The sequence below is a fragment of the Hibiscus syriacus genome, unplaced genomic scaffold (assembly GCF_006381635.1).
Source record: "Hibiscus syriacus cultivar Baekdansim isolate YM2019G1 unplaced genomic scaffold, ASM638163v2 tig00110387_pilon, whole genome shotgun sequence".
Classification (NCBI taxonomy): Eukaryota; Viridiplantae; Streptophyta; class Magnoliopsida; order Malvales; family Malvaceae; genus Hibiscus; species Hibiscus syriacus.
The window spans coordinates 471449-497900 of NW_024062717.1; the positions used below are offsets into that span (position 1 = coordinate 471449).

Here is a 26452-nt window from a genome sequence, read left to right on the forward strand (position 1 = left end):
TTGGTCACCAATTTAAAAAATAAGAGGAAATGGTCCCTAATGTTATAGATCCATTTGATTTAGTACCTAATATTATCGATCCATTCGATGTTAGTCCCTCAACTATTAAATCACGTTCAATTTTAGTCCCTCAACCATGTTAAGGACTTAACAAAAGGGGTTAACAAAAATTAATAGCAAATTGACTTAAATCGGATAGACCAATTATGGGAGGGGCCATTTACCCTTAATTTGTAAATTAGTGACCAAAGTTGATCAGACTCTAAACAAAAGGGACTATTCGCATAGTTTACCCAAATATTATAATATAACCTTAAACAATATCGGCATATTTTCCTTTTTTTTACTTTATAATTTCAAAGTAAATTAAATCAAACATCTTCGTTCGAAGTTGCTAACCAGAACTTTAAGATAACTATAAATTATTAACGTGCATGAATCGACTTAAATAATTTTTAAAAGAAAACAAAAGAATGAATCAACTTGAATTTTCAAAATTTTTATACTTTTAATTTTTTATTAATACCCAAATAAGTGCTCAAACTATACTTTTTTTCCTGAATAGGTGCCTACAATATTTTTTGGACCATCCAGGTGTCTGACGTTATTACTTTAGGTGGGACTCTCAACGGCGTTAGTTTTTTTCATTAAGTGACAAGTGTCACAATCTGATAATTTTAAAATTTTATATAAAATTTTAAAAATAAAATTATATATTTAAAGAAACACATATAAATTTCTAAATAACACTAAAACTTTGAAAACCTTCATTTTAACCTCTAAACCCACGTTGACTGCCACCCTTTGTTGTCGAGGAAGCTCCACCCGACCTCACCTCCCCCTAGCAACCAAAAACCATATAAAATTGTGATCAATTGACGTCTTATAGCACTCGAACCATAGAATGAAAATCGCGATCCTACGCAATTATAACGGCCAATCGACGACAACTATTGTAACATATAACTAGGATGATGACAAAGACTACGTCGGCGACCGTGGTCGTGGCCAAAAGGGCGGTGGAGGCTGGTTAGTGTTAAAATTTGGGGATTTTGATGCATTTGTATAATTTAAAAGAAATTATGGTTTTTTATAAATATAATAATATTTTAATACTTTTTTAAAAAAATAAAATTATCAAATTGTGACACGTCTCAGTTAATGAAAAAAACTAACGACCTTTACGTCTCGGACACCTAAAGTAGTAACGTTTATAATGTTGTACATCTGAATGATCTAAAAAAATACTATAGGCACCTATAAAAAAAGATATAGTTTAGACACTTATTTGAACTTTCATTTTACATTAGGATGCTGTGATTTGGAGCGAAACCCATTTTGTCTTTTTTTGTAAAATTTGTATACTTTTAAATCAAACGGCCTGCTTTGTTCCAAGGAGATTTGCGCCATACTGAAAAAGAGTAATTTCACCTTTGGTCCTCCTTTTGTTGAATGCTAATGCAATCTAATCCTATTTCTAGTTATTGCTTTATTAGTTATGGCTGCTACTTTACATCTTGATTTGATTTAGTCCCATTATATGCCTAAATAGGATACTGGTTTGCATCTAGTTAAATTTTGCATTTTGTCATTCTTTCACTTTAACCACCATTACATGTCATTTTTGTACATTCGAACCTTATGCTATTCATGTGCACATTATTTATACTATTTATATTACATTATTATTATAACAACTATCCCTAGTTTTCTCTCCTAATTTTCTCTTCTAATTTTCTCTCATTGATAAGTAGTTTATCTATTTTTTTATCTTTATTGATCGACGACAGCATTAACTTTAATGTTGATTGCTGACCGTCGATATTTTTTATTATCCTTTTATTTTCTTATATTATATCTTTATTTTTTATTTTTTTTTTCAATAAGTTTACCTGTATGATACGTTTTTATTTGCCTTTATGGTACGTTTTTCTGTCTTTTAGCACGTTTTTCTGTCAATTGACAGTTGTTTTCACTTATCTTTTTCTAGGATTGATTTGACATCGCCACAACTGATCAAGATGACGTTTATATATTAAATTATTGATATTTACTGCTTTGGACCTTCGGATTTGATTTGGATACTTGTTATGTGTTCATGGATAGTTTTTCACGTCGTTTGAGTCTGATTTGCAGTTTGTCGATAGTCTTTTAGTATCTTGATCATCTTTTGTGGTTCGTTTGCCGATACAATCAGATCTGTTTGTATATATCTTTGTTCGAGTTTTTTTAGTTAGATTTTAATCTTTCCTTGTATGGTCCTCATATGATCTTAAGTTGTTAGTTTTTATTTCAATGATTATATGAAATTGTCTTAATTGTGTGTTTAATTTACGATTATGATTATAATTTTTTATTGTAATTTATGATATTTCTTATTTTGAATAAAGTTATCGATTTCTATAAAAAAAATATTACATTATTATTTTATAAATGTTATTTTACACTATATTATTTTATGCTATACGCATATGTCATATATATGTATACATGGGGTAAATGTATTTTTTATACTTTTATTTATTTCGTAAAATATATATACCGTGTAGTTTATATTGACTATTTTTTACATATTAAATATACTAACTTGTAAATATTATATGTGATTATTTTGCGTTTGTAAAAAATTATTATCATAATAATAATAATAATAATAATAATAAAATTATTATTATTATTATTATTATTTTGCATCATTTGATATAGTTTGTATGATATCCTCCGAGCATTATTTCATCAGATTAAATAATTGAATTAAGGGTAATAATCTTGCATTTTAACATTATCGTGAGATGACTGTCTTAAGGTATAAGAATGTATTTCCAATAATTTTAAAATGAAACGATATCCCGACACGTAAAATCCTAAAAAATTGATTTTATCTAAAATTTGGGTACGAAAGAAAAAAGAAATATTCGTATATTTAAATTTATCGAGAGAAGATTGTTTGCACTTATAAAAAGGTTGGTCTTAATATTTATAAATAGTCAAACATTCTATATTTCATCTAAAAGGATTGGATTCATGATTAATAAAGTTTCTTTGTTCAGTCTTTTTATTCATGTATGTTCTTGGAATATGGATTAATAACGAACTTTTGAATGAAATTGGGATATTTTTTTCGTTTCAATTGGAAAAGAGAACCGATTGCTTTAACTCATTAGAGTCATTTTCTTCTTGTTGGGAAATGATTAAATATTAGAGTTTTCATTCTTAAATTCAAGGATTGATATTTTTATGTGAGCTTTAAAAAGGATCTCTAATTAAATTAAATTTGAATTTATAATTTTCATTGCAAAGACAACCACACAATCGACTAGGTATCGATTTTAGGGCGTTGTTGAGGTGCTAGTCCTTTCCTACACCTAATTGACTCCCAAACTCATTTTCTGGTTAAGCAGACAATCACACTCTATTCAAATATTGGTAGCGACTTCTTGAACTATGATTTTATACTATTTAAAGAAAACCCTAATTTAGACAAAACTCTAATTTAGACAAAACAAACCTTAAAACGGGTTTTTGATTTTTGGGACGTTATGATAGTTTCATCCAAATTTCAAGTAGCCTAGTGTTATTTAGCATGTTATAAGCATCATTTCAATGTTAAAATCGTTCTTTGTGACTTCGGCTTATTGGAAGAGTGGTGTGGGACTTTCAAGAGTAAAAGCAATGAGAACTTGGCCCTTAGATAAGTTGGATCAATTTTGGGAGTGCTTGTGAGCTGAGGTAACACCTAGTAACTTCACTTTACTACTTATATGGGTTGAAAAAACACGTGGGGCTCAGGTCCTAATGAAAATTGTTATGGACTTTTTGGACGTTATATTGGCTTACAAATGATGTATAATAACCTCTAATGACTTACATAAGTTTTAACAATCAACTTTGACCTTAAAATAAGTATTTAAGGTGAGTTCGAGGGCGATTCCAAGTGAAACACTACATTTCTAGATTTTGATATCGACATTGGATTATCTGGTACCGATACCAGATGAATTAGAGCAAAATTTGGGGATTTTACAAGAGTAGTATTGATACTACTCCTTTAGTATCGATAATGAGGGCAGTATTATTGCTATTAGGATGCGTTTTGGCGACTTTAGATTTATTCTTGATACTGATACTCATGAGGGTATTAATACTCATGAATTGGTATCAATACCCATAAAAAGATACTGACATAATTATATCTTTACATCTTTAAGTGTGATTATAAACTACTGACGTAATAGACTAATTAGTTACTGACGATTTTTTCTCGTCCAACTGAACATTAACTATATCTTTACATGATCAAAAAGAATTGTCCGTCCAGCTCAGTTGGTAGAACGCAAGGCTTTTAATCTTGTGGTCGTGTGATCGAGTCCCACGGTGAGCAATTCACAATTCTGACTGTCGGAGATCTTCCACGAAAGTTGCTCTTAACCTGGTGTTGGAGGCAACCTATTACCTTACCTCCCCCTCACCCCATTATATATGAAAATAGGATCAGCTAATTTACATGATCAAAAAGTCATTTTTCTAAATAATTTTTTTCATTGCTATTGTGATAATTATTTTTTGGATATGTATTACTCTTATAAAATTACTAATGATTTGCAGGTGACATCATTATTCCTAGGTCATCATTTTTTCTTATTATGTTACGTTTTATTTTCTTATAAATAATAATAATATTAAAATAATGAATTGTATTCGCATGTCTAACCCCTATAATTGATCTCGCATTGATTAATAGTCCAAAAACATTAATAAAAAAACTGGTATTTATATTTGAAATTTTAAAATTTTTCATAAAGTTGCAACATTTAAATATAATGAAATAGATTAATATATAAACAACAAAATTGAAAATAATTGTAAAAGATTATTAAAAAACAATACAGCAAATACAAGTATTTAACAACCTGCCTGAAAGAGCACATTATTATAGCTAAAATCATACGAGAAACTGATCAAATCAAATATTATTATAAGCTAAAAGCACAAAAGTGAGACCCTTTCCATCTCAACGCAACACATCCATTTCCTATTTAGGGAGAGATCCTTTAAGCTTGACTACAACACATTCATTTCCTCGTATATTTTCCTGAGGATTTCTCCTTTGCATGATATATAATAGAAATTAGAGAACATGCACTAGATATACATTCTCCCTAAAACAAAGTAACATAGATTCCAGAACTGTGAAAACTTATCTTGTATCCACATTATAAATACCGAACTATCCCGACACTAAAAAAATCTCAACTTACAAGCCTATGTTTTCGGTCTCTTCGGCTGTTGACTGTAGTTCCCAAATTTTCCGGATACGGCTGTCTCGGATAATGTATCCCAAACCTGCATGATAGTATTGTAATAATCATCACCCCTCCATTAAATGGTTAACCAAATTTCAGTTATAGCAAAGCATGATATTGCAAGGTTCTCCACTCACTCCTAATTTTCCCTTAGAGCCTCCAATAGCCAGCAAAAAGGGATTATCTTGTGAGAAGGAAATGGAGAAGACAGCTCCCTAATAACATTCACAACAAAGTTTGATAATGAGTAACATATTATAGTTAAAATACACACAAACACTGATTCTAAAATGCTCTTATATATCACTCACTGCTTTAGGATTCTTGGACGCAACACAAGAAGGTTGATTGTTTGACAAATCCCAAAGTTTTACCTATGCAAATGAAGATCAACCAATAAAACCGCCTAAACTATATTCGCAACTATAACAGTATATGAAAGCACTACAAGAAAACCTTCATTTACCATTTTGTCCATGGAACCAGTCGCAAGAAGCTGTTAGAAAAATAAAAGAAATGTCATGCTCCAGAAAAATATATAACCTGACCAAGGAATGAGAAAGAGACATAAGTTTGTACATTTGGTGCTGCAGGATTATACGAAATGCTGCAAGCAGCTTTGTCATGAGCATGGAGAGTAAAACTTGGTTTTGACTCGGAAGATGGATCAGACTTGGCAGCTCGAATATCATAACCTCTGATTGTACCATCTTCAAGACTCACCTGGTCAAAACTTAAATATTTTTATGCATCCAATTAACAGGCATAGCTTTCTTCTCTATTTCTAAATAGAACAATTAGATAAATGAAACATCACCAAAATAGCCCCAAGTAAAGGTTGAAGCACAAACCACAAATGAGTACTCTGTGTGAGGATCCCATGCCAAACATTCAACCTCAGCAGTGACGGACCACTTAAAACCAGAATGAGTTGGCACTCTTCCATCCTTCTGCAATGTATAACCATGGTATATGTGTAAGTCTGAAAACCTTGAAAGTTCAAGCAATTAAGGTAGAAAAGCCAAACCCAAATTGCTTCAGGCAGAACACCAGACTCAAATACAGGTTGCTTCGGCAGAAGCTGAAAGCATGGACACATTTTAGGAAAGTAAACAATTTAATTACCATGACAACCGAACGATCAAATGATCCACTAAGAAGAACTTGTGGCACATGATGATTCCAAGCAACAGCTTGAACCTACACGGTACACAAATGAGAATATTTTATTTACAGCGACACTTAATAACAAAATTCAATATCAATTAAGTAGTTGAAAGTTACAACTGCGATTGCTATAGAAGTCAAAATTACAGTTGTGTTTTTTCGTATCTATTTGCCATCTAATATAACAATCCAAACTCCAAAGAACAAATAATGCAGACAGAAACACAGAAATAAGCAAACTTTACAACAATCCACTTGTGCAGTTCCGAACATCCTCTGTCTTAATATCTATTAATGCTTTAGAATGAAGATAAAATTAGCAAATGAAAAGTTGGTGATAGAAAAAGACTGATGACTAGATCAAATAGAACCCCGAATTAGCTTGACCCAACCTTTTTTAAGGTAATATTCATTCAATTGTTTTATACCCTAAAATTTTCATCTAACAGTTGCATAGGCAGTATCTATGAAACATGCACCTAAAATGAGCTGTGGAGATGAAACCTAGATTGAAACAATATATGTAGCATACATGCATTCTATCTATGCATAACCAGAATATATTTGGAAGACAATTTCTATGGCTTTAGCAAAAGCTCAATTCTAACCTTGCCTTCATGATGTTCCATGGTTATGTTGCATTTTCCAGCAGCAACATCCCAAATCTTTACTTGTTTGTCAGCACTTGCACTAGCAAGGATATTCCTAAAGAAGGAAAAACATGAAGTGTAAGAAAAAGTAATTTCATTGCAAGTTTCCATTAATGGAAAACAGGCAAAACATGGAAGATCAAAATTACCTGTATTCCTTGTTCCAAGCTAGACCAAGAACCGCACCAGTATGACTACCATCCTTGTATTTTGATTTCTAATGCAAAGCAAGTGAAGTGAAATAAGAATTAAGTTGCTTTCATAATTCTATACGTTAGACAACCATGTATTTTTAACAGATTTCTGCTAGAAACGGAGACAAAAAATCACTTAATTTTCTAACACATAAGAAAATTATATATATACATATAGCATAAATACCATTTTAATTCAAGTCGAAATTCTTCATAATCAAAACTAAAAACAGATGTGCAAAAAAGATCAGCTGCAAATGAAGAATAAAAGGACGCACACTAAGTTTCATGAAAAAGTAATAGAGAGGTCTTAAACTGTACCTTTTTTTTTTATAAAAAGGAAGGCCTCGTTAAAAACCCCCTTCATAACCGTCAAGTAGCAAAGACTCAACGGACATTGGAAGGAGGAAAAGAGTGCCTTAGAAATTTTATTGCATAAGAACCAAGTACAATACGATCACACTACCACCCAAAAACGATGGTAGCCCACTCAACACAGTGCAAAACAGCACTACCTACACGTATATGTTTATACCCTACACAAAAACTACCTCCTAGATTACTCAACCAAATACAAACAAATATCATTCCGAACTGTTCCCGATATACGAGTTATAGAAAAACAACCCAAATGGTACAGTTTAAGACCATTTTTTTTTTATAGGAATAGAATGCCTCTTTAAAAACCTCCCTCTTAGTAGACCCTTGCCCATAGGCAAGAACCAACTAGCTGAAGGAGGAAAAGAGTACATAATTTTATTAAATATAAAACTTTTACATAAAACTTAAGAACTCTCCAGCCAAATACTACCGACATAAAACACTCCTGACACACTATTCCTCTAAAGCATACAAACCAACTAAATCCCTGACTACAATCACCCAATTCCCTCCTTCGCTAACTTGTCAGCTTCACAATTACAACTCCTAGGAATCCACCTGACAATAGCATGAATTGAAGAAACAGAAGCCACAATTTCCTTAACAAAATTAGACAGAAAAACGGGGGCAGAAACTTGATTAATGATCCAATCCACTGCTGTCTTTGAGTCACAATCGATAATAAGCCTGCCCTTCAACACCCAATCTGAAGAAACAAAGATGTCAATGCCTTTTTTGATAGCTTTAAGTTCTTCTAGAATAGGTGTGGTAGGCCCAACACTTTCAGAGAATGAAAGAAGAGTAACCCGATTCCAATCCCTGAGAATTCCTCCTATACCAGCCATCATCCCAACACAGCAAACAGCCCCATCCACATTCATCTTAAAATAGTCCACCGGAGGAGGAATCCAACAGTACCCAATGCTGTTCCGAACCTTAGGAGCAGAAAAATTGTCAGCCAAAGAGGGATCACCAATTAGAGAGTCTACCTGAATAGAGAATAGGGGATACTTTGCTAAAAACCATTTGGCTAACCTTAAACGAACAGTGAAAAACAGTAAAATTCTGTCTAGTTTTCCTTCTTCAAAAATTAACTCATTTCTCATTTTCCAAATTGACCAAAAAACAGCCCCTGGAATAAACTTCCAAATAGCAGAATTAGGCCTCAAAGCAGCCCACGAACAGAGCAGACTAGGAGGGTCTTGTGGAATAGCTAACTGAATACCCCAGTACCCTAAAAGCTTAGTCCACAAATCCCAAGAAACAAAACAAGAAATAAATAAATGCTGAACTGATTCATCCCTTTGATTACAAAAAGGGCAGAGAGTGTTTTCCCCTAAATGAACCCCTCTTTTCAACAGTTCCACTCTCACTGCAACTTTTTGGTGGGATAGTTGCCAAAGGAAAGTCTCCACTCTAGGGGGAACTAAACCCTGCCAAACACACTTATTCCATTGAAAAGAATCATCAAGAGAAGAAGAAAGAACTCTCCTACAAGTCCCTAGAGTACATACAAGAACATTTATTTGAAAGACAACTTGGAGTCAAACAATAAATGATACATCCAACAAAGAATCAACTCCTCTAGACAACTCTCTACTCTATTCCATTACGAAATTCATTTAGAAATCCAGAAGCAAAATGTAAATTTTATGAAAAAGAATAAGAAATTCAGTAAAGGCAAAAAATCAGGAAGGAATTCAATAGAAAACCTTCTTTCCTTTCTTTGTCTTCTTCTCCACTATGCCACCTAATACCAAACATGGCTGTACTTCATCGATCTGAGGAACATAGGGATTTTGAATAAATTCATCATTTGGTAACACAAATTCCTATGAACCAAGAAAGACTAAATTTGCAATAACATACAATGTCAAGGTCCCATATTTCTATTGATGGCTCCATTGAACCAGCAGCCAAAAAATTTCCTGCAATGAAAAAGGACAAGGAAACGTGAATTATAAACTAATAACCATGGCAACATATGGGTGAATGTTTCCCATTCCTATGATTTCAAAAGATTTCTATTCTAACATGCAACCAAGTCAATTAAGCTCAAGCACTAGGATATTAGGATGTATAAATCCATCAAAACAAGCATGAAATTAAGTACTTGGAAATGTCAAACCTTTTTCTCCCCCTCTAAGTGGGCAGTCAAGCCATGCAGTGCAAAGGGGAAATGCTGAAATGATGACATCATGGTGAACATACATGTTTGAATCACCTTCATCTGAATCCTCATATATCCAAACCTGTACAAAAATAGTGCACAATGAATGGTTAGAATATTTTGTGTCTGAGTTTTTGTGCAAAATTGAATAATTGATGTATATACATAGAGCGACAAAGAAGCTAACATACCTCAAGATGGCTGACATCATCTTCAGTGCGTGCACAAACTATAACAGAATCCATGGGTTTAATGGTCATGTCCTCAATCTCTTCTGAATCATCATCCTGAAAATTCTCCTAGCATCAGAAGCTGAAGAAGTCATAAAAGCATGCCATACAATATAGAAGTTATCATTCGTACATCCTCATCCTTCAAATATGGATCCATTTCGTTGCTTGGGTAGTAAAGGTCACCAAGCCCCTTGCTAAATAACTCGATACCTGATAGCAAGAATTGTTAGATGCTTCAATAGCTCACATAAAATAATAATAATAATAATAATAATAATAATAATAATAATAAATTTTGAAAAAATCACACACGGAAAGGCATAGCTTGTCATAATTAATGTCAAACTCAACCATTTGGAAATGTTCCATGATAAACTGAGAGTAATCCATTCCGAAAACAACAAAATAAATGGAAGAAGCAAATAAAACCAGTAGATCATCCAAGCAAAGATACCATCATCCTCATCATCGTAATTTTCCATGTCAAGTTCTTTCAGGCCATCTGTAAGATCTTCCAATTGTGACCCTGTGTTGTTCTTGGAAGTTTTTCCTAGAGCATCTGCCACAGCAAGTGCTTGGGAAACATCCCCAGTTTGCTTCTCAGCTTCAGCTTCAGCTTCAGCATCCATATCTGCATCTTCATTCTCACTGCCATTATCTTCACTGTATAAAACAAGACCATTAGAATGATGTAAGAAGCTAATTGTTTTATGCTAGTTAACTAACTTTCAATACCTAAAGTGAATAGAGGAAGCCGGGAAAGGCTGATGGCATTTGTTTGGTTTTTCTTATTCCTTTAAGTTTCAAAAAGTTAAAATGACAGACTAACTTAAGGGTAACCAAACCAACCAACTCAGGTATGGGTAACCAAGAATAACCAAACATAATTAACTATGGCAGGTTCAGTTATTCACCAAGTAATTGTACTCCCTTGGTCTTCCACACCCATGGCATTACCATTCACAAAACCTCAAAGCCCATAATACCTAAGCACTCAACTACCAATATTGGAAACCATCAGTTACCAAGAACTGCCAAAAATCATTTCAAAAACTTCCGAGTCTGCTCTTCTATACCACCGAAATTCCAGCACCAAATACAATTTTTTATCCCATTCAAAAATAAAGAGAACCAAAACAAAAACCAAAACAAACAGAAAAACATAAGTTTACCAGAAAAAGAGAAGTACTAAGATTTTTTTTCTTCATTCAAAGTGAATGCAGATTTTAGCGAGTAAAATATTAAAAAAACAAAGAAATAAAAGAAATCCTGAATAGATAGGTAATGGGAACAAGGAGCAAGTTGACAACAACAACAGCAACAGGATCAAAGGATGAGAGTGGCTGACAAGAGGTAGTGTCGGTGAAGGAAGCAGGTGCTCTGGTTTGAAGGAAAGTGAGGAGAGAGAAAAAAGGAGCCATAGAGTCTGAGAGAAGAGAGGAATGAAAACAATTATGGAGCTTTATTGGGAGCTATAATTTCAGGATAAATATTAATAAACGAATTTAGTTAATATTATATAAAGAGTCCAGTTGGTCGGTTTGTTTTCTAATTTTAGGCACCAAAATCCAACCAGACTAACTCATTAATGGTCATCACTAAAAATTGGAAAGTTTCTTCACTTATCTCAAAATACAGCACTATTATCATATTAATGGTGAAAATGCATAGTCATGCCGCATATGATAAAAAGGACTTCAATCAACTAAGGTTCTTTGTTGCTTCAGAATTGCTCTTTTGCTTCCACAAATATAAAGTGTGCTTCAATAGAGACGTAAATAATATTCTGAAACAATCAAAGGTACTTAAATATCTTTATTTTGAGAACAAAAAATGCTTGATTTCGCATTTATGTAGAACAATTATGCTTCAATATGTGTTATACTTGATCAATTTATGATTTTTTAGCTAAGCTACTTTTGAAAAATAAAGAGCAAGATCGACCAAACACAGCAGAAAAATATTTCAATGCAAAAAACATATTAAATCATACTTCCTGATTGCATCTATTATTAAACAAATGCAATTGACTTGAATTTAACAGACTTTTTTTCTTTTACTAGAAAAGCTTGACAAGATTATGAAACAAACAGCGGCAAAGTAATTTTCTTTTTTGATTAAACTAACCCTAAACTACTTTTTCATTTTAATGTTGCAACAAGTAAACATCCAAATTGAATAAAAATCAAGCAAATGAATTTGAATCAATTTTGAGCAGTAAGACCAAAGTATACCTTTTATCTAGGACACCGGACTTGATCATCTCTTCAATCTCTTCTTTGGAAGGTAACTCAACCACTGCTGGTTCAGCTTTTGCTGCCCCTTTCGGCACCCATGAAATTGCTGATATCATCCCTCACACTCTCCTCTTTATCAAAATAAAGTTTCTCCAACAAATAAGAAGGAAAACAGACCGTAAATGTAAAAATCTTAAGAAAAAGAGAGAAATAGGCAGTAACTAATATTTGAAATTATAAATACAAGTTAAGCTGATTACTGAAATAAAATTTGCAGCATAGAGGAAAGAGAGCTGAATGAGGTTCTTCTTTATACCTAGAAGTTCAAACTAACAGGTCAGCAGATACAGACTGACTTAAATTGGTTGGTTAGTTCAGTTATTTCCCAATTCTCAAGTCTCTATTACCGAGCATAAGCCACGAATAGTCTTGCACAAAACGCAGTTTTTTATCCAATAAAAAATAGAGCAAAACCCAACAATATAAAATAAAAATAATCCAAAACGGAAAAGCGTGGCACTCCTTCCACTTCCAAGCGAAAACTTAGTTCTAAAACTGACTCTATTAGGATTGAACTTAAACCGAATACCCGAGTCTGTAAAAACCGACATGGTTTACAGCACCAGAAATACGCAGCAGCAATACGATACAAGAAGCCCCCAATCAAAACAGGATACATCAGCATTTGACGATGCTGTATAGTTGTAAACATGAAAGAGAAGTATACCTTAAAGACTAACCGACACCGGCTGAGACAGCTGACAAGCAGACAGCGAGAGCTAAAGGACGGAGGCAGGTGCAAAGGGTAAAGAACCGGGGGATAGACGATTGAAGGGTAGAAGTGATGAAGGCGTGCGACTCTTAAATTGTGGAAACGGTTAGGGTAACATGTTTAATGGAGAACCGGTTTAGAAATTGGATACATTTCAGTGATGATCCCTCTTATTCTAAAACATATCCTATTATAGTCACTAGTTTTGAACAAGTTACTTTTTAGTCACTTACGTAACCGGTAATTAGTTTGATGAGTGATGACTGTCAGATTAGTAAAAAAGGCTTAATACCCAAATAAGTGCACAAACTATACTCTTTTTACCTAAATTGGTGTCTAACATTACAAATGTGACTACTTTAGGTACTCGGGACGTAACGGCCGATAGTTTTCTCCATTAAGTGGCACGTGTCACAATCTGGTAATTTTGAAATTTAGTGTTTTTAAAAAATATTAAAAAAATTATTATATTTATAAAAAACCTAATTTCTTTTAAATTACAAAAAAAGCCTCAAAATTCTCAAATCCTAACAATAACCCGCCACTGCCACCATTTCCGGTCACGACCACCGCCGCTGACATAGTCCCTGCCATCATCCTAGTTATACGTCACCGTAGTTTTTGCCGATTGACCGTCAGAATCACGTGGTTCCCGATTTTCATCCTAGGGTTCACAGGGAATAAAACGTCAATCGACCGTCGATCAGTCACGATTTCATAGGGGTTTGGTCGCCGGGGGGAGGTGAGGTCGGGTGGAGCTTCGTCGGTGGTAAAGGGCGGAGGGCGACGTGGGTTTAGGGGTTGAAATGAAGGTTTTTGAAGTTTTGGGGTTATTTCAAAATTTGTTTGTTTTATTTTTAAAAATATATATAATTTTATTTTTTAATTTTATATAAAAAATTTAAATGTGAAACATTTTACTTAACGGAGAAAATTAACGTTGTTGACGGCCTGGGCACCTAAAGTGGTAACGTTCCTAATGTTAGAATACCTTGATGACCAAAAAATATTGTAGGCACCTATGCAGGAAAAAAGAGTATGTTTTGGGCACTTGTTTGGGTATTTAGTCTAGTAAAATGATTAAATTTTATCTTAACCCCCTGAGTTTTAGATATAATATTAATTTGATTTATGAATCCAATCAATGTATTTATCGTCGGTCACCACTAATTGTCGTCACCGTTGATCATCGACGACGATGACCATTGGACCTCAAAATTTTCAAATTCAGTCCTTTTTGACGTCTTGAACTAGAATGTGACATTTGTTTCATCGAAAAATACCCCAAAGTCTACAAACCTAGGTAGAACTCTTCAAATTCCTTTCAAAATAAACAATGATAATAAATTTATCGTTATATTTATCTAAAAATAAAGACAATGAAAATTTATATTTATATTATAATACGTTCATATTATAATAATAATACAATTTTATATAAATTTTAATACATTGTATTTTACATGTAATTTTTATTTTCTTTCAAGTGCAGTGTATAAGGTATTTTAGGTATCTGACGAAATTTTAAGTGCATAAATTAAAAGGCTGGTAAAAGGTGAGGATAGACATATTTCTGAAATTTGGTGACTGATAGAACCACGGGCGATGTCGACAAAGATTGGGTGCTAGAGATTTAGAAATTTAAAATTAGTTTCACAATCATTATTGAAATTTTTATCTAATAAAATAATCATTTCGATGATCATTAGAGTTTCATAATCTTGTGACCACGAGAGTCATGGGAGCTCATTATTTTCTCTAATGATGTTCTTGAACCCCCATTAAAATTTGAGAGGATTTTAGCTTCCGGGTCCCCACCCATAATTTTATCTCGTTTTCCTTGACATTTATTGTTGTTGAGCAAATCATGATCATTATTTGGTGCTCAAAATATCATGGAAGCTTGAGAGTGGTACAAAAACCTTCAAGAGCTAGAGTAAGGAGGGTTTACTTCTAAGATGAGCTTAAGAGGTATTTGAGTTACTTAGAAGTTAAGGTAACTCACTCTAACTTTTCTCTACTAGTACATCATTTACATAGGTTTTGTTTGCTTTATCTGAGGGTGGTGAAGCATAGTCCCCAACTATAAGACATTGTTTTTTTGAGTCATTCGACTATTAAAATTTATAAAATTGTCACTCGATTATTCATATGTTCCACGCTCGTCTTTTTCTGTTAAGAAGTTAACAGTTGTCTGAGACAGATGCTAATATATTGACTGTGATATGATAAAATGTGATCTCAAAATCATTTTACCTATATTTTATGGATCGAATCTCCATTTACATTATACTTTCGAGCTTGTGCTCAAAACATTATGGTGGTTAGCCAGTACTTGAAAGCAACGACGATGCTGATAAACATCATTATAATATAATTTTATCATGGCTCGGATAACATGTTCAGACAAAAAAACGTTAATTTTTTAATAAAAAATGATGATTTTAAAAATAAGCTAGTGGCTATTTTATAACTTTTAATAGTCAAATGACTCAACAGAACAACATCTTATAGTCGGGAAATCATTTTATAATTTTTAATAATCAAAAGATTTAACAAAACGACACTCTATATCATGAATTATTTGTGTACTTTACCCTTAATTCTATTGTTGTATAACTTCATTGTTACTAATACTTTTTAATTAAATGTACCGCCATATCTTTTAACTTGGGTCGCAATAGTCATTTAAAATATTAACAGACTTACCATATGAATATTTTTTTTTTTACCTTTAACGAGAACATTATAGTTTTCTTTTTTCTGATCTGAATTACTGGTGGAACACCTCTCCCTCTCAAAAGAACTATCATACAGAATAATGTTCCATCAAATTAAAAAAAAAAAACTGTAAAAATCCAACGCAACATGTAGTACAAATTGTTTGGACTACAATAAAAAAAAGTATCATATTTAACAATAACAAAACCAAACCATGTTTTATATATGAAGGAATAACATCATGACATGTTAACACAATTGCAATTCCATGAGTAAAACCATTTCTCAAATGTCCACCAACCACCTAAAGATCTGCGAAAAAGTTATTTGAACCACTAAAACCAGCTCCTTTATTTGCTGCATTCTTTGTCTTTGTCCCTTCAAAGAATGAAACATCACAACACGTCACGTTATGTAGCATCAAACCAACTGCAACCCAACTCTGGGAATTCCAGGGATCTCTAAATGAAAATGTCATCAAGGTCAAAAACAGAGCTAGCATACCTTTCTTAGAACGAGGAGGATTATCGTCCACGTCCATCTCATCACTATCGCTGTCTGAACTAGCATCTCGACCTTTTAGGGTGTTTTCAGATTCTTGCAATGTATCATTTAGATCCCATAACTGCATTAAAGAAAAAAATAAATAAAGATTAAGTTGAATCTTAATAAGATGTAAAGTCATCCGCCAAAGCAGCTGGGTTATCCCAACCTACTGAATTACTTGTTACAAGTGCCAACCATCACACCTACTTTTGCAGCAAATAACCTCCATACTGTTAATGACCATGCCAAAGAAAAGTTCTCCATGCACATGCAATCATTTATATGCCGGAGAATATACCGGATAAATTTCTAATATTTCATACAACATAATATCATTGCAAACTCGTAAATAGAAGAAAGCCAATTAAAAGGGGAGAGAAATGCACACCTTTAACATCTGATCATGTGATATGCTACCAAGAAATCTTCTATCATGAGAAAAAGCTACAAATAAATTAATAAAAAATACAGAAGCATTTTCAGCAAGCAGGGAAAAAGATATAAAAAAATTTGGAGTGTGAAAAATACAAAGAAAATAACCAACTATTTAAGAGCAATAAATACAAAGCTTAAAGGACAGATTCGCTGATTTTGAATTAAGATTGTAGTCATTTATTCGTAAGAGCACAAATTAACAACACTGTCTACACCATTATATAAAAGTAAGCTCAGAGGCAAAGAGAAAGTAACGTTTGTTTGCATTAACAAGCACATATAGCATGCTAATATTAAACAGCCCACGAGCGTAACCAGCATCTCATTTTTGCCACTAGCTTTTAAATATAGGCCTCTTGCTTTCTAAGTTTAGTGATAAAGCAAACAAATCTGACATTCACTCAAATAGACAAGCATATAAAACATGTTAACATGGAACAGCTATAAATATAGCTAGCACAGGCTCTGCTTTGTTAATATGTTTGCCATTTGCTCATCTTTGTACTAAAGAGACAAACAGAACACTTTTACATTCAGTTGAAAGGAAGTAGTAAAATGACACTTTTCTTTGTCAAATTTTAAAATTTGGAACTCTATAAAGAGAAATTGCATTTGTATCAAAATGCAACTTGTTGCTATTAGCTTTTGAAATCAAAAGCAGGTAGTTATAACAGAAAAGTAAAAGTAGCCTTTGTAAAAATCAAAGAAGATGGCTGTCAAAACTGTTTTATTGAGAAGAGGGGTTAAAGATATCGAAAACCCTCTTTGTGTGTTATGTGGAGAGGAACCAGAATCTGTCAGTCACTTATTCTTTTCCTGAGTCCAGGTTTGGCAAATTTGGATAAAACTACTCCGTTTGTGGAAAGTTATTTCAGTCTTTCCTAATAATCCGAAAGGCTTCTTGCTTTCATGGTTGCATCTTAGACCCTACTCGGATATTTGGAGATTTATTCTAGGAGCAGTTTTGTGGTCTGTTTGGCTGTGCCGGAATCAGATTGTTTTTGAGAATGGCAAGATGGACAAAGATAATTTGTTCTTTTTGGTGAGGTATAGGGTGGCATCATGGTTTTTAGCAAAAATAAGGATTTGTCTATTCATTTGGACAGCCTTGTGGGAGATCTTACTTTGGCGGATAAGCATAAATCCCCCTCTAATTTTCGACTGTCAAGATTAAAATGGTGCCCTCCTCCTTCCGGGTACTTTAAGATGAATGTTGATGGGGCAGTCAATTTTGACTGGAAAAGGAGTGGTATTGGTGGAGTTCTTAAAGATGCTGGTAATAACAAGCTGGTTTCATTCTCTACAGCTTTAGGACCTTGTTCTCCTATTCTAGCTGAGATTTATGCGATCAAAGTGGGGTTAGATATGTTTTTTGATTCAGTTTGGAGGGACAAAGGAAATCTGATTTTAGAAAGTGACTCGTTTCTGGCAGTGAAATGGATCAACAGCCCGGATCTCTGCCCGGTTCACCTTGTTGATTTTATTACAGAAATTCAGAAGTCAGTTGGGCTTTATAATGTTGTTATTAGGCATATCAGCAGATGTATTAATGAGGAAGCTGATGGTCTAGCTAAGTCAGGAATTGGTTAGTGAGTGTGGAGGTTGTTTTTTGGAGCTGTGCTTTTGGCATTTTATTTTGGTTATGTTTCTTTGTTTAGGCAATCTTTTGTAATGTTTGGTAATATTATGTAATTGTTGGTTATTAATCTACTAAGGCACTCTTTTCCTCCTTCCGCTACTTGTCTCCTTTAAAGAGACAACTATGAGGGAGGTTTTTAATGAGGCCTTCTATTCCTATCAAAAAAAAAAATTAGCCATGCACAAAGATCCAGTTAATTCTAAATCAAAGAAAACATAGTTAACTAAACGTTGATGAGGAGGAAAGAAATGTACCAAGGCCTTCAACTGGGTATTCTGAATGCTCTGCAATTGGTTGAATGACTCTGTTAGGTAATATGCCTACTAGGCTGGGGAAAAATTCAAACAAAATTAAATCAATGTTAGAGCAGGCAGATCAAATCAACATCTAAACAGATACATCCTTCTATGCTTAAGCCTCACCTGATGAGTCCATTCTCAGTTCCTGTAATGAGTCTATCTTCATCAAGCTGACAACAAATATTAAAGCACAAAATGTTTATTGATTATTTTAATCCAACCAATATTATAAGAATTCGGAAACCAGCTTACCTTCAACAAAGCCTCAACAGAATTTGGAGAAAGATCAACAAAACGATCACTAGACAACCAAATGTATTATTCAGGGAACAACATATGGTGAATACATCATAGTAAGGGAGGAAGGTTGGGTGGGATGAAGGGGAGAAAGAAATTCAAAATCATGGATGATTCAGAGAAATAATAAGTGATGATTTGTAATGCACAATACCTGCAGTCTTTAAAAAATCCCCATGAATATAACAGCAAAGTTCCAGTTTGTGATCCACAAATGACTTTCCGACCATTCTGACATATACAAGGCATATGAAGATAAAGTTAGGACATGAAAGGCAAAGCTAGATTATGAGAACTATCCTCAAACTCCCAGAAAGACATAATTAAAATTTATCATTACTCTTGAATTAAAAAGATATAATTTATCTCAGAAAGCAAAGAGTCTCTCTCATATCTTCAGAGGGAGCAGAGATGCGCTACCAAATTAATCCCAGAAATGAATTCCTAAACCAAACTCTACAGTTCGTTTCATTCATTAAACGCAATATATAGCTAACAAACAATTCCATGTTTTGTAGATAAAATGGATCTCTCTCTCTCATTACACAAGTGAGCGCTTCTTTTGCACCTGAGCCAATATAAAGGTTCTAGCACCTAGGAGTGCACCTTTTACCACATCACCTGCTAAATGGGGCTCCCCCCTTTTCATGGCACTACTTTGGAAATTTTTATCTACATCACATTTTGTTACATATTCTGTTATCCAAGAGATTTAATTGACCTGAAAATGGAAGTGTGATGGTAGAAATCATAAACTAAAGGAACATGGTTAAATACAAATTTGGTAAAGATAGGGTGGATTTTGGAGAGGTTTGTCCAAAAGTATATTAGATGCACCCATAAAACAATTAAAAGAATGCCCATACCTTCATAACAACAACAGAAGTAAGTTCATCTTCAGAAAATTCAGAGCGTGTTTGAACCTATGATCAACAAAGAATTGAATCAGTAAATCAATTGTCCAAATCCATAATGCAATCAGGTGCATATAACATTTAAGAAAGGCTCCAAGCAAGAGCTTACTTTATAAGTTCGAAGATTGCAAACAGACAGAGTCCCATCTCCACTTAACAATGAAAAATAAAGATATGTTAAGCGTGGACAAAACCATTAGGAAGGACATTAATAGAGAGGAATGACAAAGTAAAGAAGAACAATGAAAAGAAGGAAAATGAATAAATCAGGTATATTGCAAAAGGAGAAAATAGAAAGAAAGATCATAGTCATCCATATCCTTTCTTTTTATATTAAAATTTTCCAACAAACAAATTCATTTAAATCTTAAACAAGCATCTTCTTGAGCTATGAATCATTTTAATTGGCATTTCTTTAGCATATATCATTTCTAATTGAAAGCAGAAGGAAACAAAATCTCTTGTACCCTCGACCTAAATCACAATATTTTTTAAATATACTGCTGAAGTACAGAAATGAGACATGTTTTAAGATAATTAAAAAGGCAAATACCTTGTTGTTAGCAATTTCATGGAATCAGGTACAAAATTCATATCTGAAACGTAGTCTTCATGAGCATTAAAGGAGCCAAGGCATGATCGTTGTCGGGTATCCCATACCTGCAAAGAAAGAAAGCAAGGAACAGTTTAACATACCATTTGCACCACGTGCAATCCACAGAATCAACTAAGAGGGAACCTTAACACAGCCTTCATCGTCTCCAGAGGCAACAGTTGACTCTGTAAGATTGATCAAACTATTGATGGCATTCCTGTACATCCAAAAAAATTGCATTTCAATAACCAAATCAAAAGACAAGAAGTACACCAAAAAGCAGTGAGAACATACTCATGAGCATTTTCAAGACGAGCAATTACTGATCCAGTTTCAACATCAGTTGCCAGAATAGAGCAATCTTTTGAGCCCGTTGCCACAGCTTAACCCACAAACATAATCAACCATCATTAGATCAAATCCAGTGAGAGAAATAAGATAATAAAAGAAAATGCTTCACCTTGTCCACCATTGATAAACCGAACTGTTCTACAGGACTCGGCATGAGCACGAAAATCCAAGCATCTTAGCAGCAAATAAATTAAAGAAACTTTTAGAATTCACTACCAGAAAGTTTGATTCGTCAGTATTAACGTATTAACTTAACAGCAATATATTAAAGAAAGCGTTTAGAAATCCAACACGAGACACTTTCATCCGCAGTAGTAACGTAATTGTGAAAATAAAAATTATTTAATCAACAAAGTTAGAATTTGTACCTTGTAGCGATGAATTTTCTGTATTATATTTGTATCTGTAAAATAGAATCGAATTCAAGAGATAAGTATTTTTGAAATAAACTGGGAAGATAAATAAATAAATAAAAATAGAGGGGAGAGAGGAATACAGATGAAGGTCACCGGTAATGAGAGAAACGGCGACCAATTCATTTGAAGGATGAAAATCGATACCAAAGGGGATTTCACCTAAACTAGCCTCCATGCAGACTCTCAAATACGAAAACCCTACTTCTACTATCTTCAACGGCCAGGGTTTAAAGGTACTGCCTTCTGAATTTTGCTTATATTATTTTTATGGTAAATAACATAGATCATCACTAAACTATATTCTTCTATTTTAGCCACTCATTTTTATTTTCGATTTACAAACTGAACTTTATACATTAACATTGTTTGTCACTCTATTATTTTATTATTATTTTTCTATAAAATGATTTTTTTCAAAATTATTAATATAAAAGTAATTTAAAATAATAATAAAATAATATTTATAATATTAAATTTAAAATTATTTAAAATAATTATTATCATTTGTCATCACCGTCAACCAAGGGCGGAGCTTAGTAAGGGCTCAAAGGGGCCCTGGTCCCAGTTAAATTTATATATTCGATATAATTTTAGTCTAATAGTATTTTGGTTTATGTAAAAATAGATATTTAAATTGAAAAATATAAGAATTCATTAAATATTTAATTAAGTAAGTACCGAAACTAAAGAAGAATAACCTTGTGTTCTCAAAATTTGTAGTCTAATAATTTAGGTCATTGTAAGCTTAAATATTAGACAAATTAAGTGTTATATTGTGAATTTTCAGTTTTTTTTAAATATATGGTGAATAAAAACTAATATTCGTACAAAGACTCTCAACTATTTGACAATGAACGCTCATACTCCTACCCGCTCAGTGCTCGAACTCGGGACCTCGAAGATAACAACAATCTCTTAATCACTAAGGTCTCTTGGTTTGTGCTAAATTTTGAGTTTAAATACCTAATAAGTCTTTATATTTTTCTTAAATAGTACAATATTTCAGCCTCTATCAATATTTAGTTTTAGCTCTGTCCATACCGTCGACCTTTGGAATCGACGGTCATTAGATCTCAAATTATACTAAGAGACTCGCTTTGACAGGCCGAGTCTAAATATGGTGGTTGTTTCACCGGAAATATCCCAAAACTCGCGAATCTCGACTAAAACGTTTAGTTTCCTCACTTTCGATCTCTATTTGGACATCGGAGCACGTTCCAACAAAATGAAAGTCAGATTCAGACTCGGGACAAGATGTAGAGATCGATGAAATCTGGGATTGAATGACAACATTTACGAACTCGACAGTGACATCCAACGACAACAAACAATGAATGACAAACAATTAAATTAAATTTTATATTTTAAATTATTTTTATTAAATAATAATAAAAATAGCATGTCACACAATAGTAATAATAACATAATTCACAGTAATCAAAACAGAAACAATCTAAAAGTTCAATTAGTACAAGCTATCTATGCCCTAAATTGTTCGAGATTAAAATGTATATACTCAAACTATCACAACACATTATCACTCGAATGTCACTCAATAATTACATTACAAATAAAAAATATACTCGTGTGCCATACGTCAAATGACTCATAGCGGGTGAGTTGTGAGCCCTAATTTCGATATTAAAATAGGTTATCTATTCAAACTATAAAAAAATATTTTATTATCATTCACAAACTTATAAATGAATTTATAGTTATTACTATAGTAAAATGAAATTGGTAAAAACATGTACATCTATTGTTGTTTTAATATAATATTTTAGGCTTGGAAATACTCTGATAACCTAAGTCATAGCTCCACGTATTCATTAGGAAAATATTAACGTAAACACATTAAAATTATAATATAACTAATTTATATACTTGTTAAAAAGAAATAAAATGGATGTCCCTTGTTCCCATATGTAATGGGGTAAGGGGGAGGTAATATAATAGGCTGCCCCCAACACCAGGTTGAGAGCATCTTCCGTAGAAGACCTCCGAATTATGACATGCCCTCCGTGAGACTTGATCCCACGACCTCAAGGTTAAGAACATTGTGTTCTACCAACTTGTTAAGAGGAAAGAAGAATGCCCCGCCAACACGTAGACATAAAAAACTAGACGATAAAAGTAAACATTTACTAATAGTATTTTTTATGAATTAGTCGCTTTACACATTTCTCTACAAAAAAAATATTTGTCAAAATTTTCTCTTTCTAACTTAATGGGTTGGCTTTTTTGAAATCTTTGAGGTGTTACAACCACAATAGATGAACTTGGTTGTGAGATTTAGTAGGCATTAACTCTTTGATGATCCTCACACTACAACAAAACTAGTTTATAGCGGTGTTTTCATCGGCATTTTGAGAGAAAAAAACCGCTAATTTAATACATATTGTGGCGTTTACAATGAAAACGCCACAAAATGATAACATCAACGGCGTTTTTGTCCAAAACGCTGCTAAAGACTCGAACTTTAGTGGCATTTTTGAAACAAACGTCGCAATAAGCTTATTTATAACGGTGTTTTTCATTTAACGCCACAATTTTGCATAACATTAGTGGCGTTTGTAACTAAAAATGCCGTAATAGGGTTAACGTTTAGTGGCGTTTTTAGAAAACGCCTCACTTGGCAAGATATCAGTAGCATTTGAAATTGAAAATGCCGCAAAGTTTGAGTTTTTATCTCCTAAAACCCCTAGCCTTTTTTCATCTTCTTTTATTTATGGTTTTCCTTTACTTCCTTTCTGCCGTTTACGCCAAACCCACAAATTAATTTCTACCGATCTCAGTCCTTCTTTGGCTGCTTCGCCGATCTCACAAATTCCTTTCTTCAAATCTGTTGCTTCGTTGTTTCACTCTGTCGGACCCCAAACTCATCCGCTTCACTGCGGATCTCACATTTGGTTGGCAAGTTTTTAAGAAGAGATGATGTTGTTCTTCAAATTACTGAGATAAATTTGATGCATTTTTCGTTAACTTTATTCCCAATTTCTGTTTTTTTTCTCTAAGACATGGAAAATAGAGTTCAAATTTTGGAGTATTTAGCCATTGGGTTTTTCCATTATAATTGAATTTTGTTGAAATAATTATTTGTTTCTTTCGGTGATGCACTCTTCATTTTGTCTAACTAGTTAATTAACATCAGATGTGTACTAATTGTAGATAAAAAGCAGCCAACTGAATTCTATGATTTCCTTTAAATAATTACCGACTCCAATAGAAGTGTATCGACAGACAACAGCTGTGAGGAGGTGGATCAAGAAGAGAAGAAAAGCAAGCCCTTCATCGATTTCTTATCGGTTGGATAGTCACCCTAGCAAACGTCCCTGCCTGTCCCTATCTTTCAAGTATGACATACGCATCAACAGATACAGCTTGCTAATTCCAAGCTTAGGTACAAGGTTGCAACTGAAACACGATATTTAAAAATGTAGTAAATTTAGGGTTTATGTAGAAAACTATGATATATTATGATTTATGTGTGCTACAAATAATTAAGGCTTTAATTTATGATTTATATTTGAGTTTAACTCTTGTCCCTAATAATACTTTAATTTTTTAAAGGATAATATATCGATGTCCATAGATACACCCATCTCAACAAAGCCTGTAGGGTATTGTTTTTAAGTGAAAAAGATGAGGTCGTTGTTTTGTTGGTTGGGCATTGTTTAAGTGCAAAGTTTTCCAAAGCTATATAGGAATGAGCTAGCAGCTCAATAAAATCAATTATGTGACCAAATTCAGCTAATGTAAGTTTTTGAACACAAATGTTATTATTTCTTGACAACTCAGAGACATTAGTTCCTCCCCTTCCTAGCTACCTCCTTTGATTACTTAACTAATTGAGTCACCATTAGCTTAACTTATTTGTCTCTTAGTGACGATACTGCATGCATTGCCTTAGTTTCATCTCCACAGTTATTCATAAAGTGGCATATTATTTCCATAGAAGCAGAGGCAACTGAAATACATAATATAATCATGGATTCATGAAATTGATTGTGCATATTCATGGTTCAAGTGCTTTCCGGAGCTAAATAGTCTAGTTCAAGCTTGTCATCACCTTTTATTTGAATTAGCTTGGCTTGTTCTTGAGTTTGTATAAGCAAGCTATGATGTAATTTAAAAGATTGGCTTAACATTTTTTTTTGTGTGGGGGGGGGGGGGTAGTACAGTGGGAAGCTTTGATTCCATTTGAAAGCAAAAAATGCAATGCATACTATTCCTTTTTGGCTAACTCAATTTCTTGGCAAAAAGTTGACTAGAAATCCGACTCCTATTTCCAAAGATTGAATTTGTTTTCTTCAATGCTTCATAGTTCCAATTTCCAAGCTTTTGATTGCTTTGCCTACAATAAAGCAGTTAAATTGCAATTCTGTATTTACTTTTTTTTATTCTGCACAGGACAACAGTTACATGCATTCTAGAGGTTCTTAGGTCTACCATGTATTTAGAAAGATAATTGTAATAGTCTCTTAAGTTCGAGTTAATTATATCTACTGAGCTAAAGCTTTCAGTATACTAATAATTATTGCCTATCACAGGAGCATGCTACTGTTGCTCTCTAGTATTTCCATGGAATCAGAAGTAAAAACATTGCATTCTCTTTTGGTACGATGTCTGACAAGCTGTGAACTGTTATTCAATTTTTAGCAGCCATTTCATGCTAATGAGGTATTTCTGCTTCTGTTTTTGTAGCACTGGATATGCAGCTATCAAATTTTGTTCACCAAAGTCTGCAAGTATGATTTCTTCCCCTTCATTTTTTATATAATTCTCCCTAGCTTGTAATGTTTTCTAGTAACAAAATGAACTTATTGGTACGACAAATAGGGACGGCTACTGGCAATGGACATGCAATCATCGTGATCTTGCTCTTGTCCATCGTCCTTATCGAACTTTTTCTGCATCGAAAATTTCGTCTACTCAAGACCAAAGTTCTAATGCCCTCCATTATATCCTTATATAAACCTCTTTTTCCCCTCCTTTCTTTTCACCCGGCTAATCCTCACATCTCTTCATTTTCAATTCATATGGAATTAATGTTAAGATGAGTGATCTTACGAGTTGGCCTGAACTGGTGATTCGAGTTCAGTCTTTGTTTGAGAGAAGCAGAGAGAGCAGCG

The 26452-nt window shown here is 33.4% G+C and overlaps 2 protein-coding genes across 3 annotated transcripts; both read right to left on the reverse strand.

Moving 5' to 3' along the window:
• Positions 1 to 4955: 4955 nt before the first annotated feature.
• On the reverse strand, positions 4956 to 13195 carry LOC120122677 (periodic tryptophan protein 1 homolog). Of its 2 annotated transcripts, none has more exons than XM_039141798.1 (17): positions 13063 to 13195; positions 12333 to 12466; positions 10553 to 10761; positions 10229 to 10308; positions 10057 to 10152; positions 9824 to 9947; positions 9565 to 9623; positions 9408 to 9476; positions 7270 to 7337; positions 7079 to 7175; positions 6429 to 6503; positions 6155 to 6253; positions 5883 to 6026; positions 5770 to 5799; positions 5615 to 5677; positions 5441 to 5518; positions 4956 to 5343 (listed from the first exon to the last, which is right to left on the reverse strand). In XM_039141798.1, exons 2-17 carry the CDS (start codon positions 12449 to 12451, stop codon positions 5263 to 5265), a joined length of 1491 nt encoding a protein of 496 aa, XP_038997729.1. In that variant the 5' UTR covers positions 12452 to 12466; positions 13063 to 13195; the 3' UTR covers positions 4956 to 5262. The 2 variants fall into 2 exon arrangements, with proteins under 2 accessions (XP_038997729.1, XP_038997728.1); XM_039141797.1 differs by having other exon boundaries at positions 12333 to 12485.
• A 2883-nt stretch (positions 13196 to 16078) lies between these two features.
• LOC120122699 (WD repeat-containing protein 55-like) lies at positions 16079 to 25094 on the reverse strand. The gene is made up of 16 exons (XM_039141821.1): positions 25090 to 25094; positions 21401 to 21500; positions 21275 to 21307; positions 21014 to 21081; positions 20848 to 20935; positions 20698 to 20770; positions 20512 to 20618; positions 20068 to 20110; positions 19911 to 19967; positions 19199 to 19275; positions 19000 to 19048; positions 18871 to 18917; positions 18703 to 18776; positions 16763 to 16818; positions 16333 to 16453; positions 16079 to 16206 (listed from the first exon to the last, which is right to left on the reverse strand). Exons 2-16 carry the CDS (start codon positions 21493 to 21495, stop codon positions 16133 to 16135), a joined length of 1062 nt encoding a protein of 353 aa, XP_038997752.1. The 5' UTR covers positions 21496 to 21500; positions 25090 to 25094; the 3' UTR covers positions 16079 to 16132.
• Positions 25095 to 26452: the final 1358 nt, after the last annotated feature.